This window comes from Pan troglodytes, chromosome 3, assembly GCF_028858775.2.
Source record: "Pan troglodytes isolate AG18354 chromosome 3, NHGRI_mPanTro3-v2.0_pri, whole genome shotgun sequence".
Taxonomy (NCBI): domain Eukaryota; kingdom Metazoa; phylum Chordata; class Mammalia; order Primates; family Hominidae; genus Pan; species Pan troglodytes.
Window position 1 is genome coordinate 119,880,596 of NC_072401.2, and position 20,986 is coordinate 119,901,581.

General features: G+C 38.8%; 1 protein-coding gene and 1 long non-coding RNA gene across 13 annotated transcripts in view; one reads left to right on the forward strand and one right to left on the reverse strand.

The window, feature by feature from the left end:
* Nucleotides 1-11,363: 11,363 nt before the first annotated feature.
* Nucleotides 11,364-20,986, reverse strand: part of SEC24D (SEC24 homolog D, COPII coat complex component) — a 115,522-nt gene continuing 105,899 nt past the window's right edge. For 6 of the 12 annotated variants that reach the window (XM_054683841.1, XM_016952109.2, XM_016952111.3 and 3 more), the window contains 3 exons: nt 19,857-20,048; nt 17,099-17,188; nt 11,364-12,196 (listed from right to left, as the gene is read on the reverse strand). In XM_054683841.1, coding sequence (XP_054539816.1) covers nt 12,056-12,196; nt 17,099-17,188; nt 19,857-20,048 — 423 coding nt within the window. In that variant the 3' untranslated portion in view covers nt 11,364-12,055. Of the gene's footprint in view, nt 12,197-16,454; nt 16,574-17,098; nt 17,189-19,856; nt 20,049-20,986 lie in introns of those variants that run through there. The other 6 variants (XM_054683845.2, XM_054683842.2, XM_054683843.2 and 3 more) reach the window with 1 other exon arrangement.
* On the forward strand, nt 12,196-17,108 carry LOC134809910 (uncharacterized). Its single transcript, XR_010156679.1, has 2 exons — nt 12,196-13,282; nt 16,432-17,108. It is a non-coding gene; the product is annotated as an uncharacterized LOC134809910 (long non-coding RNA).

Genomic DNA, 20,986 nt, shown 5'->3' on the forward strand with positions numbered 1-20,986 from the left:
AAGTAGAATTACTGTCGTTACCAAATGAAAAAGGACTGACCTAAAATCAGTCTCTTCTTTTGGTCTGTGATGGATTTTAATGGCCGTTCTGTGCTCATATATACCTAAGATGAGATTATATTACATCCACCAAAGACTCAGTTTGAAGATAAGGAATGAGTGATGGAAGAAATAAGGCTGAGATCCTTAAAAGCCTAATTAATTTAACTCGCTTAACCCATTAGTACTATCTAGTACAAGACCCCTTCTTTTTGCTGAAATTATGGTATATTTTCAACTTCACTAATTACAAATTATCTAGATTTAGAACTCTATATGTCAGCATTGACCTGGGAATGAAGTCAGGATAGAGAAATTCCACTTGCCTGTGATGGGTCCTTAGAAGTATCAGCTAAGGAGTGACCCTGTCCTATACACAGGGCTCTCTATTACGTTCCATACCCTGGGCCTACCCAAGGTGACATTCCTGCTGTTTACATGGCATAGGCACCTGTGAGATCAGTGTCACAATTTCATCTTAGAAAGAGGTAGGTATGGCTGCTTTGTCGGTTGAAAGTTAAGGGGAGCCATGATCTACCATATTTAGGAAAAAGTTATTTAAAAAAGAGCAGATGGTGGAAAAAGAATGTAAGACCCAGAATTTATCCCTTTGACAATGAATCTGGCCTTTTTAATAGCAGGATGGAATTGATTCACTAGTTTTTGCTAACTTTCACTTTCAGTAAAGGTTGAGGTGTTGTTTTTGCAATGACTGTGTATTCATTGAGGAAAGGTTTCCAATGAAATTTCATTACTCTGACCTCTTCTGATTTTTGGTCTTCTTTATATTTACATGTCTTACATTCCACAAAATTATTTAGAAATGCTGGGCATGGTGGCTCATGCCTGTAATCCCAGCACTTTGTGAGGCCGATGTGGGTGGATCACTTGAGGTCAGGAGTTTGAGACCAGCCTGACCAATATGGAGAAATCCCATCTCTACTAAAAATACAAAATTAGCTGGGCGTGGTGGCATGTGCACGCCTGTAATCCCCGCTACTCGGGAGGCTGTGGCAGGAGAATTGCCTGAACCCAGGAGGCGGAGGTTGCAGTGAGCCGAGATTGTGCCACTGCACTCCAGCCTGGGCGACAGAGTGAGACTCTGTCTCAAAAAAAAAAAAAAAAATTGTGTAGAAATAAATTTTTAGTTGCTTTATGCACTAATTCTTTACTGGGGATAGAAGCTAATTATTGTGAAATAACCTAGTTTAGAAGTTAGAAGATCAGCATGTCTGAGTTTTTACAGAATTATAATTCATGGTATTCCAAACCAACTGTTGATATTTATTTCCAGTGAGAACCATTTTCCCACCGACCTTCCTCCTTTCAGAGGATGGGGATTAGGAGGCCCAAAGTACTGATTGAGTAGGAATACTTTTTTACTCTTCTTCACTGTGGAGAAAGAAGAGGGCAGGTAGTTGATGATGTCAGGTAGAACAGATTTTATGGTGTGGAATAGCATACCCAAACACAAATGAATCAGATTAGACCACAGAATTGTGGTGATGGCAGTCAGAATGTAATACGGTCATCATGCAACAGCACAGTGTGAGAGGTCAAGGTGTCAACCTGGGAAGTGAGAATCAAGCAGGAGTGTGGCATGGCAACCAGCTCACAGATCCAGAGTTGAGAGGGATCACTACTGCAGCAGTTCTGCCCTGTTACTCTGGTAAGTAGTAGAGCCACTTTATGAGCCCTTATTTCCTATCTCCCTTATTCTGAGGCCAGGTCAGTGATACGCCATAGTTTCATTTAAGTTAATGGAGTATAAAGATGGGATACTTGGGAGCTATATTGTGCATCAGGGTGTCACAGCTGCTACTAGGAGTTACTCCTTTTCATGTCTTTTAAAATACTTTCTACCCATCTTAATTGCTAAATTATCTTTCAGTTAGTTACAGCGCTTAATTTAAAACCTGTACTGTTTTCATCCTGAATTTAGAACATAAGATTTAGCCTTTGAAGTATAGTTTCAGACTTTACTAATTTGTTTAATATAATCCTTATTAACATGACAAAATGAAAGCCCCGTTGGGACTTAATCTAAACTGTAGTCTTTGATCTGAAAGGGTCTCATATTTTGTGATCTATTAGAAACATAAACCTTTGCTTATGCAAAAGGTCTTTCTTAGAACAATCCTGTAATCTTAGGGTTCATGTGTGACTTTAGCATTATCCTCTCTTTGATGTTGGGTAATAGGGGCTGAACTTTTGCTGGGTTCTTGTGTATATATAGTCAGTTTTGAGGCCATAAATCTAGGACTTCTCAAAAGATTAGAACATTTATCCAGCAAACTGACTCCATTGAAGACTTCATTTCTGGAAATACCACATTGCTTCTGCTCTCAATAACTCTATCATTTACTCGTATAAATATTGCTAGCTGTAATGCACAGAGAAAAACTACCTCATTCAATCTAGATAATTAGGACATCCTTTTCCAGTAAACCCTTTTTCCACTACTGGATAAAATATTAAAATGATCAGTTTGAGTGTAAGAGTTCATGTTTCTGTAACTAAAGGTGCTAATAAACTGAAATCAGATAAGGTAGGTTTTTCCAAAAATACTTCTAAATAATTGAGAACCTAGAAGTCAACAATGTAAAATGCATATGGGACTCTATATTAATAGAGAAGCAGGCCAAGAACTTTTTAATGGGATAATTGTCTTCTTTAGGCACATTGTTTGCATATTAACGACATGGAAATATTTTCACTCATTTACTTTCATCCATCTATCTGTGCTTTTTCTCACTTTGATGAGTTCTCTCAACTCCTTTCTAAGAAAAGCAGAGCAGAGCAGCATAGAGTGCGTTAGTAAATGGCCACTGACTCTTGGTCTCAGGCCATAGCAACTATAGAGAGGAGAGTGGGGCTGGAGACCTCATACCCTGGGTAAAGTGGACATCACTTGTCAGCTCCAGCTAATTGTCACCACAGAGAGAAGAGGGTAAGTCTGAGATGTTCATGTGGCATTTCCCTACATTTTAGAGGTTGACAAAATAGTTTGTGACTTTTGCTTACATTTGCATTCATAGAACTAAAAAAAATTTAAATTAACTTGGCTAGCAAAATACCACATGCATATTTTCTTTTTTATTTTTATTTTTTGAGACAGAGTCTCTGTTACCCAGGGTGGGGGGCAGTGGTAAGATCTTGGCTCACTGCAACCTCCGCCTCCAGGGTTGAAGCAATTCTTCTGCCTCAGCCTCCTGAGTAGCTGGAATTACAGGTGCCCACCACCACACCCAGCTAATTTTAGTATTCTTAGTAGAGACAGGATTTCACCATGTTGGCCAGGCTGGTCTCAAACTCCCGACCTCAACTGATCCACCCACCCTGGCCTCCCAAAGTGTCAGGGTTACAGGCGTGAGCCTCTGCGACTGGCCAACATGCATATTTAAATTATGCATGCATTATAGCTGTATACTGTGTGACCACATTTACTTAAAAAAGAGGAAAAAGGGTTACTTGCTTGAGACAGGAAACTATCACCTTTGAAAGCATATTAAGTAGTTGGCTTACTTTGGAACACACAGTAGACTGAAAATGTGAACTAATACTTTAAAATTGCCGTATAATGATGTCATTGCAAGCCATTCATCTATCCAATGGGGGAAAATGTGGAGGTCTAGGCTTGTGTTGTCACAAAATACACCTTTTAGATAATCCTTACCTGTACAGATTTTTATAACTGTTGTTATCATAAGAGAATGGCTACATCATTATCCTGCCTTTTCTGTGTGTTTATTTTGTTGTTTTTGAAAGCAGTGGACAAAACCTCAAAACACAATTTTGTTCAGATATATCCAGTTTAGTAGTTTATGCTGGTTAAATGATCAAAGTAATTGCTTAAATGTCTTGTGGAATTAGCTGTCACTTTATAGTTTATGTATTGTGGTGGGTACCTTAATAATAAAAAGATTTTTAATGTAATAATATTGCTCATAATTCATGAAAGCTACACGGGTAGTTGGGTTATTGTTTTGTCTAAGAAGCTAGGTTTATAGCATGGTAAATAAAAACTCAAGATTATAGCTTTCTTTTCTACTATTGAGCTCAATTAAAGGATAATGCATGATTAAAAATATATTTATAAAAATAATTCCAAAGCAAAATTTAGAAAAATGTAAACACAAATGTAAGCCCATCAGCCAACTAGCTCCTTGAATCTTAACTCCATATCCTTCCTCAGATGGTGCTGACAAGATAGTGGATCAGGATGGCACCAGCACCTCTTTGGGGACCTTTCCCAGTTCTGATTGCTTTCCTTTACCCTGATTCAAACAGAAAGCTTGCCTTTTCATCTGATAACCTGCATTTGTCTACTCACCTAGTCCTGAGCTTTTACACCGCTGCTTGGGCTCTTATGACTTAGTTTTTGTCGTTAGCTTTATAAGGGCAGTGGTATGCTTTCTCAGCTTCTAATGTATGGCATATAATAAGTGCTCAATAAATAGTCCCTTTCCCTTGCTGCTTGCTTAATAATTGGAAATAACTCCCAGGAGATTTTTCATAACCTTCCCTTGTCAGCTCTTTTCCCTTCTGCTGATGCTTTCTTGCTGTGTAAGAGGACTGTTTTTCTAACAAAGACTTTTTCTCTGTGTCAAATAAAAGAACATTATCTTTGGGGATAAAGAAAACAAAGCAGTTTCCACTGAATTACCATTTATCAGAGGTCTTGAACAGAACTAACTTCCCCTGGTCTGACTTTAAAGGAACCTGACTCCTTCCTTAGAATGTAAGTTTTCAATTACTTCTCTGCCAAGGGCAACATGTTAAAATAAGGAGAGTGATTTAACTACACCTGTGTCACCTTGTTTAATTATAGCCTAAGTGGAAAAAGTAGATTATATTTCTCCGGTGAATAATAGAGACAGTAGATTGCCTGAGTGAGGGGGGCAGACAGGATGGTGGAGGATGGGTGTGGGGTGGCACCCAGGAGTCTTAGGAAACTGCTGCTGGTCTGCAACAGTGGCCCTAGGGGAGAGAACCTCATGGGGAAAGAGCTCAGTGGCACGGAGCTCCACTGGGAAAGTAGCTCAGCCCAGACCACTCACTCATTTTCCCCAAGCATGGTGTGAAAGCAGAGAGCCCTGGACTTCACAAAGCCATGGGGCACTTTGACACTAGTCATCAGTGTGGATGAAAGAGAGTAAAGATTCCCTTTCAGTCCTGTGGGATAGAGATTCAGATTCAGTCAGGTTGATTTTAAAAACATGACATTTTTGCACACCAGAGTTTACAGTTGCAATTTATATCTGCTTGAAACTTCCCTAATTCATGAAGGTAATAACCTTTTTGACACATAGGCATATGAGGTGGGGTCCCTAAAACATTGATTGGGTAACATTAAACCCCATTGGGTATCCTAAAATGGTATTCTTCAAACATGAATAATGTGTGTTTAAACAGTTTTTCATGAACCCAAGGAATACCTCATATTGAAAAATACCAACAAAAAAACTAGAGTCTCGTTCTTCAGAAGGTCTTAAAATTGCAAATCTCATTGCAAAAGAGTTGTTTTTATAACTGGTAAGAGAATTTTTTCAACTTTTATTTTAAATTCAGGGGATACACATGCAGATTTTTTACCTGGGTATATTGTGTGATGCTGAGGTTTGGGGTCTGAATGATCGTCACTCAGGTACTGAGCACAGAACCCAAGTTTTTCTTTTTCTTTTCTTTTTTTTTTTTTCTTTTTTGGTGGAGCAATCAGAACACATACAACATTTATTGATTAGGGTTTGCCATCTTATATGGGTGTGGTTTGTGGCACCCCCAAAACAATTATGATAGTAACATCCAAGATCACTGATCACACATCACCATGACAGACATAATAATAAACAGGTTTGAAATATTGTGATAATTACCAAAAGGTGACACAGAAACACAAAGTGAGCACACACTGTTGGATCAACAGTTTTTGAATTCTTGCCCCACTCCCTCCCTCCCACCTCAAATAGTCCCGTGTCTATTGTTGCCATTTTTATGGGTAGCAAATGTTTAGCTCCCACTTATGAGAACATGTGGTATTTGGTTTTCTGTTCCTTTGTTAATTTGCTTAGGATAATGGCCTCCAGCTGCATCTATGTTGCTGCAAAGAACATGCTTTCATTCTTTTACATGGCTGTGAAGTATTCCATGGTGTATGTGTACCACATTTTCTTTATCCAGTCCACCATTGATGGGTACCTAGGTTGATTCCATGTCTTTGCTATTGTGAATAGTGCTGCTATGAACATGTGTCTTTTTGGTAGAATGATTTATTTTCCTTTGGGCATATACTCAGTAATAGGTTGAATGGTAATTCTGTAATATAATTTAAAAAAAAATTATCAAAGCCAGGCATGATACCCTGTAATCCTAGCTGTGTGGGAGGCTGAGATGGAAGGATTACTTGAGCCTGAAAGCTGGAGACCAGCCTGGGTGACATAGTGAGACTTCATCTCAAATAATAAAAAAGTGGAAAAATAAAAAAGCATTCCCTAAAAATTCTTACACAACTCGGCCGAGCGCGGTGGCTCACACCTATAATCCTAGCACTTTGGGAGGCTGAGGCGGGCAGATTGCCTGAGCTTAGGAGTTCGAGACCAGCCTGGGCAACAATGGTGAAACCCCGTCTCTACTAAAATACAAAAAATTAGCCGGGTATGGCAGCATGCACCTGTAGTCCCAGCTACTTGGGAGGCTGAGGCAGGAGAATCGCTTGAACCCGGGAGGCGGAGGTTGCAGTGAGCCGAGATCGCACCACTGCACTCCAGCCTGGGCAACAGAGCAAGACTCCATCTCCAAAAAAAGGAAATTCTTACACAACTCATGTATTCTTGAGACTGCATCTGTAATCCACTTATAGTTTCCTTAATGAAACACTAGTAATTTGTCTCCCCAAATTGACTTTGTTCTTTACGTGATTCAAAACTAGATTCTCATGTATTAAGTTTGGATAACAATGGCTCTGGAAATGTTTATGAGGGTACATTTTGGAAATCGAGGGAGTTTAGCCTGCACAAGAAACATGATAGGGATATGTCTTTGAACTATCTGAAAACTGCTATTCATTGGAGGAGGAATTCACCTTGGGAGGCTGAGGCGGGAGGATTGCTTGAGCCCAGCAGTTTGTGACCAGCGTGGGAAACATGGTGAAACCACATCTCTACAAAAAATTAGCCAGGCACATGCCTGTAGTCCCAGATACTCAGGAGGCCAAGGCAGGAGGATCACTTGAACCCAGGAGGTTGAGGCTGCAGTGAGTCATGATCTTGCCACTGCACTCCAGCCTGGGCAACAAACTGAGACCCTGTCTCAAAAAACAACAACAAAAAAAGTGATGAGAATATTACTTTCCCAAACAACCATTTATGAACAGTTCTGTTAGAAAATTATATTTGGTGGACTTTCCCTAAAACTTCTCTTTTTGGTACAAGTACTCGCTTGTCTTTTGAGGCCAAAGGTAGATTGAGCTCATACCTGCTTTCATTCCACACTAGTGATTCATAATGGCAAACTCCCTAAGTTCTTTTTCTAACATGTATTGTTTCCAAGAACGATATCCTGCATATGCATTTGTTTTTTGGACACAAGTCTAGATGATTCTTAATTATTCTCAGTCTACTACCATTATGTTAGACTTTTAGAAGTGAACCTTCTAGGAAAGTTGCCATTTGGTAATCTCAAAAGATGTGCCTTCAAAAAGTGAGTGAACTCATTTCTTTTTTTTAAATAATGGTTCCTTAACATTTGAAATACAAGTTCTTGTCTTTGGTTTATATATTATTGAGGTTTTGGTTTTTAGCATTTAAAGTAGTTTAAGCTGCAAATTTCTCATATGGCAAATTTATTCTGATCTCTGAAACCATCTGTTAATTGGAATTTCTATAGCATTTAAAGAGCTTGATTTGGAGGATGTCAATTACGATACTGGTGGCATAGTAGCAAATCCTATTAGGAGTCAGATTAGTCCTAGTTTTTATGATCCTTAGCAAGTTTAGTAAAAAACCTAATAAAACAATAACAGCAATGAATACTTAAATAGCAGCACTATGTGTCAGACACTGTTCGAGGCCCTTTATAAACTTTAATTCTTGAAAAAACTGGAGGAAACAGACACAGAAAATTTTCTAACTTGCCCTGGATCACACAGCTAGTGGTGGAACTAGTATAGAAACCCATGTCGCTGGGTCCAGAGCGACATGGGTCTGAGCCGTTGTGCTCCACCAGCTCTTCCAGTCTGGGGATGGGGAGCACCGTTTCAGAGCAGCACTTACACCATTTTTGGCAAGTGGTCATTCAGGATTCACTGGAGCATTTCCATTACATATTGGGTTTCTTCCACCATGAAAGCTAACCTCACCATTTATATTGTATTCCCTCTGTTTTCCAAGGGTCTTGCTCTTTTGAATATTTTTTCTCTGTCTTCAATCTTCAACATTCTTTGTAGTACAGTATTGTCACTATCTATATTTTTTCCACATAATACTGGCTTCTTTCCACCAGCATTTGAATGGCAAATCCCTTAAAATTTAAAATTTAAAAAAAATAATTTAAAATTTAAAAAATCCTCCCCTTTCTGTGATCCACCCGCTCGTCGCCTCTTGAGTTGCCTCCATTCTGCCTCCCCTTCTTCAACCTGTTCTAATCTAGCCTTTAGCCTTACTGATTTAGAGAAACTGCTCTTCACCAAAGTCACCCATGACCTTTTACTAATCCCAACAAACATTTTTGTCTTTGTCTTTTGGACCCTGTAACTTGGCTGCCCACTCTCTTCATGCACCCCCTCTTTTACCTTGAGGTTTGTGACATCTTCTAGCCAAGTTCCCTTCCTACCTCTCTGGCCCTTCCCAGTTTCAAGGTTTCTAGTGACTCTCTGCCCTAGGGATTTGCTTCCTTCCCACTCTACAGAGTCAGCCTAAGTTTTTTCAGCCACTTGTGTGGCTTCCTTTTCTTGATATACATGTAGATGGCTTGCAAATCTTTAGCTTACAGCTCTCTGCTGAGCTTCACACCCATATTTTTAGGTCTTATAGCTTGCAAGCTACCTTAGATATGTACAATCTGAACTATACCCTTTACATACACACTGACATACACAAGCTGTTTTTATTTCTGTTTCCTCTCAGAGAATCATCTGTCTACCCAGTTGCTCAAAACAAATCGTTTTCTGACACTTTCTCTTCTCTTACGTCACCTCTCCCCCAATTCCCCCACCCCCAACTAAATACCATTATTTTAATTCAGGCCATCGTGAACTCAAATGAACTATTCTGATAGCCTCCTAAATGGTCTGTCTGCTGCAAGTTACATCACCTTACAACCCCAAAGTGATCTTTCTAGAGTGATCCTGCTGCTCCTGCTTAAATTACTTTGAAGGTCTTCACTTTGTCATTAGGATAAAGTCCAAACTCTTCCTTGGCTAAGGCTCACTCTACTTGCTTCTCCAACTTTATCTTTTACGACTTTGTCTCTCCTTGATAGTTCCAGTCAAGTTTAAGTTCTTTAGTTTACTGAAAGGGTGATGTGTGCCCTCTCCACTCTGAGCCTTCATGCTTATTTTCTCTTCTGCTGGCATATTTACCAATACTGCCAATTACCTGGCAAATGTTTACAATTTTTCAGGTCTCATCTTCAATGTAACTTCCTCTGGAAAATCTTTACTGACTACACCTTGCCCCCCAGCTAGACCAGGTCAGATATCCCTGCTGTGTGCTTACTGTAGCATTTCATGGCATTTCTGAAACTTTCCTGTAATTGTAGAGATGGCAGGGACTTTGCTTGTGCTGTTCACTGTTGTCTCTCCAGTATTGCGCCTAGTGTTTGGCACCTAGAAAATGTGCAGTTAGTATTTGTTAAATGAGAAGATACTACTTCCAATGGCATATTCTTTGAGCACCTAATTATTTAGAAGTTTCTTGTATTAAGTGGAACTTTGTAACTTCTTTTTTTTTTGGAGTCTAGCTCTGTCTTCCAGGCTGGAGTGCAATGGTGCGATCTCAGCTCACTGCAACCTCTGCCTCCCGGGTTCAAGCAATTCTCCTGCCTCAGCCTCCCAAGTAGCTGGGATTACAGGTGCCTGCCATCACGCCCAGCTAATTTTTTGTATTTTCAGTAGAGACGGGGTTTCACCATGTTGGCCAGGCTGGTCTCAAACTCCTGACCTCAAGTGATCCACCCGCCTCGGCCACCCAAAGTGCTGGTATTACAGGCGTGAGCCACCGCACCCAGCCTGTCACTTCTATTTAATGATTCTGGTTCTATACCCTAAGGAACACAAAGAACAAATCATTAGACAGCCTTCAAATGAATAAAGGAATGTGCCCTGTGCTTCTATTTCACATAGGGCATGGTGCCTAGAATTGAACAAGCGCCTAGGTGTGGCCTGACCTCAGAGTAGAGTGGAACCATCACTATGCTCATTTGACAGCCTATCCTAGTAATAAGGTAGATTGACATCATATCTGCTTTCATTCCACTAGTGATTCATAATGGCAAACTCCCTAAGTTCTTTTTCTAACAAACATGTGTTGTTTCCAAGGATGATCTCCTGCATATGCATTTGTTTTTTGGACACAAGTCTAGGAGCTTACATTTCTTCTTGTTAAACTCATCCAAGTTGATGATGTTAAACTCATCGAAGTTGATGATGTTAAACTCATCCAAGTTGATGATGTTAAACTCATCCAAGTTGATGTTGAAGCAACATGCCAGTTGGCTAACATGGGGGGGATTTTAGTTCTGTCACTGTATTTGTTTTTCTACCTACTTCATGACATCTAATTTATAAATAAATCTTACTAGCCATATAATCAGAGACAAGGAACTTAAGCCTGTTTCTTCATGTGTAAATGGGGCTGATAACAGGATCAAGGTTGCTGTGAAGAATACATATGCATATGTTCCCAGAAAACATAGTGCAGTTCTTGGGACACGATATGTACTCAATATATGTTAGCTATTATTATTCATATAATTGATAACAAAGTTGAATAGGGCAGGTAGAGGCAGATGCCTTTGTGATATCACTCAAAATCATTCTTCTAGGTTTAGACATATTCATTAATAATGGTTTCATGTCGCCCATTTCTATTTATTTTGCCCACAAAAACATTTTAGAGAACTTTGAAATGCCTTTCTCAAGTATAATATGATGTTTCTTAGATTTATTGCCTAGTACTCCTCAACCCTCAAAAAAAGAGAGAAAATTTTGTTTTCATGATTTGTTCTTAGTGAGCTACCCAAACAACTTTTTGCCAAGACTTTTTGAATACTACCCTTATTTCTTTTTAAGACCTAAAAATACATAATAAATAAATAAATCTACCTACTAAGATTATACGAAGTGATTTATTGATACTGGTTAAGATCCATTATATACAGGTAGAAACTTTCAAAATTGTACAAAGAACCATTAAGCATATTGATAAAGACAGTTTTACAGACAAAACAACTGGAAAATAGTTTTAACATACACAATATATAATTATGAAAAAAATGTAGAACACATATTGTTCTACCAGATAAATCCCAAGGTTATTAAAAGTCTGCTATGCAGACCTTAAGTTGAAAAATGTGTTCAATGGAGTTACATGGTTTTAGAAAATTAAGTATAATGTAAAAATTAAGCTTTTTTTTCTCATTGCAATTGGGAGAGGAACTGAGACAACTTTTTACCCCAAATCTATACAGTTTGAAAAATAATTTATATATCTAGCATAAAGAAAATTGAGAATGTTTATGGTTCTGTAAACTTTGCCTTTTATGAAATGCAAACCACATCAGTTTTAAAAATTAGAAACTGTGCAATCAGAAACAGATTGTTCCCTTTATGGTACAATTGTACCTTAATTGGCTTTATACCTGAGCACCAAAGCTGAAGTTCTAAATGCCGTCTCTTCCTGGAAAGTTATTCTGAAAATGAGCAAGAAATCAAAACTAGCCTATTATCATCTAGAAAATTAGGCACCAAGAAGGAGATTATCTCCTTGGAAATGCAACATCAATGACAGAGAAGTTTCAATTAATTAAGCAGCTGACAGATCTCCTTGTGAACACAACAAAGGAAATCCACATAAGAAGAGCCTCCGTAAAGTCCTTTGTCTTCTACCAGGAACTGTCGGAAAACCATTTCTGGTTGTTCTCGCTGCTTTACGATTGTGAGCTAGGAAAAAAAAACAAAACAGTAACAGCCCCTGGTTATAAACATTATTTGAAAATGGGTCAATTTTGTCTATTTCAATTTTGGCAAACATTATTGAATGTCCATTATGTGTGAGGCTATGGAGGATGATGGGAAAGTGCCTGATATCTAGAGTGGAAAGAGGCATGGACCCCGAAACCCCAAAACCTAAGACATACAATTTTAAGTGGCAAAAATGAAACCTAAGCAGAGTGTTACGGGAAAGGCTTCACAGTGATAGTAACTGTCCCCTGAGCCTTAAAGGATAGGGGTAGGGCTAGAAAGTGTTCCATACTGGAATTCATGTGCCATGTACCAGAGATACAATTATGGCTGGCATGTAAATTATCACAGGCTTCTAAAAGGGACAAATTATCATCATAATGAGTTTGGGTTTCTGTAGGAAATGTGATCCAGTGAAGGTGCAGAAGAATGAAATGAGACAGTTAAGTGGCAGCAGTATGTACAATACATTCCTGAGATGAGGGACACTAGATAGGAAGTGGTTTGAAGTGTCTGGGTGGGAGATGATCAGGTTCTGAATTAGAGCAGTGGAGGTGGAAAGGGGGTAGATTGGAGAGATGCTAGAGAGGTTAACACACAGGGAAAACAGGGAGAACTCCTGTCCTTTGCTCATCATGATTCTCTAGACCTGTGCTGTCCAGTACAACAGCCAGACACACATACTATTTAGCATTTAAAATGTGGCTCATCCAAATTGAGATGTGCTGTAAATATAAGATTTCTATATTTTCTATATAAGATTCTAGAAAAAAATAGATTTCTAGACTTAGTATGAAAAATAAAATATAAAAATCTCAATAATTGATACAGATTACATATAGAAATTATATTTTAGATATACTGGGTTAAATTAATTATTTAAATGAATTTTTTCTTTTTAAATGCAGTCATCAGAAAACATAGAATTGCATATTCATTTGCATTACTGGAGAGTGCTGCTCTAAGAAGAAACCCACAGGGAAGAAGCCCAGAAGAGAGGCAGTTTTGTCATGAACACTTTGAACCCTTCTTTCTACACCTGTATTCCTACTTGAGGAAGTCAAGGTAGATGATCTGAATTGTCATAATTTCATATTTATTGCGCCACAAGTGGGGTTAACTGAGCCATACATGCACAACAATGCCTCTCCACCTGCCTCCTATGTAATTAAGAGGAGCGAGGGTATTTCTCACTTCTTCCTCTCAGGAGGTAAACCCACCAGAAAGGCCTGCAATAGGGAAACACATGCAGTTAGCTGCTTCACCAGCTGCAGCAGGGAAGGTATGTGCAATTTTGGCTAGGAGGGCAGGGCCCTCCCTACTTTTGCATTCTATGCTTTTTAGTTATCAAGCAGAGAGTAACTCTGTCAACACCACTTGCTTTTTTCCTTTATAACGTTTTGGCCTGGATCCAAGTCTGTTAGGTTTTAAGTTGCCCCGACCTAGTAAAAATAATAATATATAAGAACAACTGCTGTTGCCACAACTCAGCTAATTCCATGTGGATACAGATATGTGTGATGCCTTGGCTTTTGGGTGTCAGCTCTAGGTACTGGGAGTTGGCACTGGAATAGCTGTGTGCATAGGCAGATTCCACTCCTACATGGGGAAGCAAAACTAACCCTTAATGAGATTTCTCCAAAGAAGTTTAAGATTTGCCTCCTGATGAACCTGAAGTCAGGATTCTTTTCATTTTATGTTTTATCCACCCTCTCCCACATGCCACTACAACTTTACTATTGTCCATGATTGGTAGGGGCAGTGTGGGTCTAGCCTCTGACACAATTCAGACTGAGGCTGGGCAGGATAAGACATTGAAGGAGGAAAGACTTGAAGTTCCAATTTCTTTAGAATTTACTTTCTTTATGGAAATTAATGGAAAGAAGGTCAGGTTGCTCATCTGAGGTATCTTCTATTGCTGCCATTCACTTGGGTTTTTTTTGTTTTGTTTTTGTGTGGTGCTCATTGTACAACCTCCTCTGACAAAAGTGTCTCGCTATGAGCTGAGGTGGTAAGTAGAACAGGGAATGAATGTCAGCCTTGGGAGAAACTTAGCTTTAAGCTACAGTGATTAATATCCTAACCTACCATTTGATTATCTACAGGTGTCAGGATGACACAGAAAGTATAGTGGAAGGTCTCAGGGGAGTGGAGTCATGGAAGTGGTATTGGCCTGTCTTGACACAGTGATGGTCGTCTCTTCAAGGGGCACACCCACACCAATAAAAGGAAAGCATACTGGTATGGATTGGTAGATCCATCTTTATTTCCCCGCTTTACATTTCTAAAGGGAGGGGGATGGCCCTATAGAGTAGGAAGAGAACATTAAAATAATCACTGCTTGTCACCTCCTTGCTTCTTGTTTGCCTTCTCCAAGGGAAGACTGGCTAACTCTGAATGTGACATTCTCTGGGTCACCTTACCAGAGGTCTTAAAGAATTAATGTGCTTCAAAAGCCAATCTCATCTTTCATTGGCTGACTCACAGGGAATCGCTAAAGCATGGGAGTGATTAGGAAGGCCCAGGTAGAACATGTTGAGCGAGAAGAGAGCCATGATACAACCCTCGGGGAATACCAACTCTTAAGTGGCAGATGAATGAAGAGAAGCCTATGAAAAAGAGTCACTGAGAAAGAAGAATCAGGAGCAGGGGATGTTTTGAAAGCTGACAGGAGAGAATTTGAGGAAGTAGTCAACCTTGTAAATGCACAAAAGGATTGAGAATCAATTGTCTTTAGCAATTTGGCAGTTTACAGAGAAGTGGAGAGATGAGAAGAAGGAAAGAGCAGTTAATATAGACTTTTTCAAGGAGCTTCGTTGTAGAATGTTTGGTATATTGCCGGTGTTCAATAAATATTTGTAGAATGAATGAGGAAAGGGAAGCAGAATCTTGGAGAAGTGGCAGCTTCTATGAAGGTAGATTTGAACAGCTTGTAAACTGGAAAAGGGCCAATGGGAAAGGAATAATCTAGAAAATACAAGTGGAAGGAGAGAGAATAAAAAACATTTGGAGCACAGAGAACTGTGCAGGGCAGGACTAGAATTTCTCAGGAAGGCACTTGGTTTCGGTCATCTGTAGATATACTGTGGTAGAAATCTTTTTTTGTTGTTGTTCCCCACAGAGAATAATCTGACAATAAGGTCTAAGAGGACTGTTTTTGAAAAAGTAATTAGCATAACCTGGAAGGTAGCAGTTCCTTCTAGATTTGATTTTGTTACTCTTGATCCTTCCATACCAACTCTTTTCTCCTACCTAATCTTAACCCTTTAAAAGTATGTTTTCATTTCCTTTGTTTAGTCAGTTTTCAAGTGTCAGAGAAAGGGTGGAATGCTAAGTGCACTGGGACTAAGCAGCTAGTACAAGCCCTGTATCTGCTATGATCTAGTTGTGAGACCCGGACCAAGCTAGTGAGCTCCTTTGAGCCTCACTTTCATGTCTGTGATGTGCAGCTACAGGAAGCCAGGTATCTCCCAGATTCCTTTCAACTCTGACATCTGTAGATTTTAGATATTTCTAATTCTTTATAGAGATAGCAATCTATGAACAGATGGATACATTTGCAGGTAGTACATAAGAAAATCTGATTCTTTAAGTATTCAAGCTAAAATTGTTTTATCACACAGGTGCTTAATATTTTATTCACATATAATATTTGAAGCTCACCCCCAGATGGTTTTATAACCAAAGCTGACATAACTTTGATAAGAGGTTGGAACAGGTGGGAGAAAGCAGAGGAAAGTTTAATGTTTTTCCCTGAAGGAGGAACTACTGAGCACAAGGATGATCTCCATGCTTAGTCTTGCCTCTTCTCTGCAAATGCCCAGTTGGAGGGATGCAGTTGCTGCAGCTGGGATGAAGGTGAATCATTATTGCTGTGCATTCTAAATACCAGTGGCTTTCAATTTGCATTTCATGAGACTCAAGATTTGGTTACATGTTTCTAGGGCGTTCAGAGAGAATGCCCTAGAAAAACGTGTAAGCAAATCTTAAGAGAATGTGTTTAGTTTGAGCCTTGTCTGTCATCTCTAGGTCCTGCCCTTAAACTGAACCATAGGTGCTGTGTGGTGTGAAAACTGTTCTAGAAAAGTTGTGTATTCATCCAGATGTCATTAGTTCAATTTACCTAAGCTCTACCTAAAGTTGATGTTTGCATGCATGAGTTACTTTCACAGTTACTAATGTTGGTTCAGATTGACATCACATTTACATTTCAGGAGACAACTGGCCCCATAAATACCCTGGCACTTGTAGACACGTGCCTCCAGCTGAGTGTCTTATAGCTCTTCAGTAAGCAGTGTTACACAGCACATCATCATCATCTATACATTCCAGATCCCAGGAGACTCTAATATTGAGCTTGGGAAGGAAAACAAGTAAGTATCTGGAACGTGGCAACAACATATAATTTTCTTGGGTTCTAGACATATTAAAATTTTTTACTCAAACTCAGAAAAAGCTAGAAGGGCTTGGAAGGACAAGAATAACAAAACTTTTCAGAGATTATAAATTAAACATTGTAATAAATCAAATTTTACAAATGTTCTAAATGATACTTTTATAATTAAGTAATTTTAGGCACCAGAAGAAAAGTCACTTCAAAGTCTGTTAATGGTACCAGTTGCTATTAAATCATGAAGTTAATACTGACTTAAGATACCCCATAGTTAACCCATGGTAATAGCCATTTATGTTTGTGACTGGTAAGTAGGTAGATATACTTAGAGGTTAATGTGAGGTTTTTTTTAACTTTTATTTTAGATTTATGATGGTGTGAGTTTTTAAAATCAAAGATCACGTCATAAAAATATAGGGTGTGCATTTTAAGTCTTTAATGAAATTTTTAACATTTGAATAAAGGGAAAAATAAAATTGCTTTCTTACCTTCATTGAATATGGCCTCTTTTGTTGGATAATACCCATTATCATTCTGAGTTGTTGAGAGTATGGGTTTCCCACTTCAGGCAGCAATGTCTTAGATTTAAGAAAATCAAAGTTTTAGTACAGTTTATAACATTTAGATAGAAGTAGCAATATGAGATTATCATAATGTTAAAAACATCCTTCTAAAACCATGTACTTGAACATTGGTGTAGTTCATTACCTGAAAACCAAAACTGGGGAAAATGCACTAAAAATTATTGGCACCCATTCCCATAATTGACAGAAGACAATTATTTCTGTCTTTTGAAAAAAACTCTTCCTCTGGAATTTGACACATGTACATCACTGAAATGACACAGCACAGACGTAGTCAGCCCTCTGTATCCATGGGTTCTGCATCCATGGATTCAGCCAACCACAGACAAAAATATTATTTGTAAAAAATGCATCTGTACTGAAAAGGCATGGATTTTGGGTTTTTTTGTCATTATTCTGTAAACAATATAGTTTAACAACTATTTACATAGCATTTTATATTGTATTAGGTGTTATAAGTAATCTTTTTTTTTTTTTGATAGAGAGAGGGTCTCACTATGTTGCCCAGGCTGGTCTTGAACGCCTGCACTCAAGCAATCCTCCCACTTCAGCCTCCCAAAGTGCTGGGATTATAGGTGTGAGCCACCGTGCCCAGCTGGTGTTATAAGTAATCTAGAGATGATTTAAAATATATGGGGGTATATGTACAAGTTATATGCAAATACCATGCCATTTTATATCAGGGACTTCAGCATCTGTGAATTTATAGAGTATTCTGGAACCAATTCCCCATGGATACCAAGAGACAATAGTATATGTTTTATGCAAACAACTTCCTGTGAAAGTTTGATCCCTTTTCAAGATTCAAGGCTATGTTGCGAGAGAAAAGAATGTACTTTATTCCTTCAATGGATGGAAAATTCCATCCAAGTACTACTGTTCCGGCATTAAAACAAACTACCAAATGTTGATTTCTCAAAGGGAATGCAGCGTCTTAGATAGCCCAGAAATCTGGTTAGTGGTCTACAGGCCAATCCAGCTGCACATGGCATCCAGGTGATATGAAGGATTTTGACTTACATTTCTTCCGTTAAGACAGAGTAAAATGCTAATGTTTGCTTCTCAGCAAGAAGATGCCAAGAGCCAATGCATCACTGTGAGTTGGACAGAGAACATGTGACTTAGAATGTTTCACCATAAACCTCAAGTGTCAGGAAAAGTTTATGGTCAATGTTTTTCACAGGAGTAAGGAAAGCAAAAAATTCATTATTTATATTCACACTCCCATCCTCTATATGCATTATGTGGCATATTATGGTAGATCTATTTATTCAACAAACAACGTAAGTATTCTTCATGTATGTGTTTTAAAGTGCCAGCTGCCTCTAAAAAGAAAGTAGCTTACATTTGGTTTTTAACTTTGTTTCATTTTGTTGATGAAAGTCAAGGAAATACCAGTATGCTGATATAAGCACAGACCTACCAATGTGCTGCCTTGTGGTAGAGACACTGGCCATTTCCTGTGGATGTTCAGTTCAGCAACTATGCATTCAGCATTTACTATGTCAATATATTACAAGAGGAAGCTTCCTTAACTTTTATATAAACATTCTTCAGACTCATAGTTCTTTGCCTACTGAATTTTATTTTTTTAAATTGCATTTATAATCATTTCTTAATTTCAAACATATGCAGATATCAATTTCTAAATCTTCATCTTAAAACCAATCTCTAACTGGAATATTGATGCCCCTGAATTCTCTTAAAAATACACTTTTGACATTCCTCATGAATATGCAGCTCTCTAAACTGATCACCTGTCATGGCCTTGAATTTTTATCTTGCCTCTTTCTGCAAGATGCTATATATATTGATAAACTGTACTTCATACAATTGGGTTCAACAACTAGACTTAAGCCATCTTGCCACAACGTAAGTGAGGCTTCAGGAAACTAACTATCTGCTGAGCTCTACTGGAATCCACTATCAGAGTCAAACAATAGCCATCGGCAGTGATGCTCACACAACAATGGTCTACAAATAACGTTTGCAATAAATGTTGACTCTTGTACAAATTATAAGCTGGGTTTTCCTAAGATACTTTAAAATAGTCATTTGTATTAATTTAACATCAAACTCACAATTTCTTTTGTTGTTATTGCAACAGAGGGGTGTATAGTCTCTTTTTATGGAATTATTATTTGTTAACTCAGTAATCTGATTTAGTCTGTAGCCAAACACTTATGAAAGATTTCTACATTCTTCTGAGTATGCAGTTCAGCACCAGGGATGAGTCCAGAGCATAAGAACTGAATTCAGTTCCCATCTCTGCCACTTTACTACCTGAAGGAACTTGTCTCCAAGCCTCAACTGATTCCTCTGTAAAATGTTGAGACCATATCCATCTCACTGATTTGTTATGACAATTAACTGAAATGGTATATTTAAGTATTTAGAGTACAGAGACTGGCACATAGTTAATGATCTGGAAGTGTTAGCATTTTCTATTAAAGTCACATATTTTAGTTGTTTGAAAGTACTCTATACAAATAACTTTATACCAGCTAATTGATATTGATCAAAACATGAAATTATTTCTTTCATATACAGAAATATATGCCTTATTATTTTTCTTTCTGTAATATTTGACTGCACATAAATAAAAACATTTACGAATTTATATTTTTCATATTACCACAAAAGCAATGAAAATAATACTTACCATGTCTGTGTTGATATGTGCAAAAGATGGCACATTAAATATTCCTTGGATCAGTTCTGGTGGGCTGCTTACTCCCAACCACAGGAACATGTGTAGGCCATTAGCCAGTAAGAATATTCCTTCTTCTGAAAGACGGGACTCAGAGCAACGAACAGCAGCAGGTAACATTGTACTCTTGACATCTAACGTGTGCTGGGCAGGCACAGACAAGAGAGTTAGAAACTCCTTTCTTCCCCTTCCCTTCCCTCCTTCCTCTTTTCCTTTCCTTTTTCCTCCCTCCCCTCCCTCAATGCATAGTGAGTACCTATTATGTGCCAGACTTTATTCCAGTCATTAGAAAATAATCCCTACCTTGCACAGCAAATGGTTTTGTGCAGGGAGGAAGAGACAACACATAAAATAAGTAAAATATACAGAATATAGATGGTGTGAAGAGTTATGAAGAAAAGATGCACAAAAGTGGGATGGGGTGTGTCGCTGATAAAGGTGGGGACAAATTTTAACTAGGGTAGTCCAGGGAGCCCACAAACTTTTAAGAAGGTAACCTGAGGAGGTAAGAGAAGGTGCCATCGGGACAACTGGAGAAGACCATTTCAGATGGAAGGAAAAGCTAGTGCACTGGTCCTAAAGCAAGGGCCCAAATGGAGTGTTTGAGGATCAGCATGAAGCCCAGTGTGGCTGAAGTGGGATGGGGAAAGGGAGAGTAACAGAAGATTTCTAGAAGGGAGGGGAGGGCGGGGCACACAGCACTGGGCCAGGGTGGTAGGAACTGAGATGGGAAATCCTGGAGTGTTTTGAGCGAAGGAGTAATACGAGCTGACAATTTTATTTTATTTTTCTTTTTTGAGACGGAGTCTTGCTCTGTCACCCAGGCTGGAGGCACTATCTCGGCTCACTGCAACCTCCACCTCCCTGGTTCAAGCAATTCCCCTGCCTCAGCCCCCTACGAGTAGCTGGGATTACAGGCACATACCACCAAGCCCGGCTAATTTTTTTGTATTTTTTAGTAGAGATGGGGTTTCACCATGTTGGCCAGACTGGTCTCAAACTCCTGACCTCAGGCAATCTGCCCGCCTTGGCCTCCCAAAGTGCTGGGATTACAGACGTGAGCCACGGCACCTGGCCAGAGC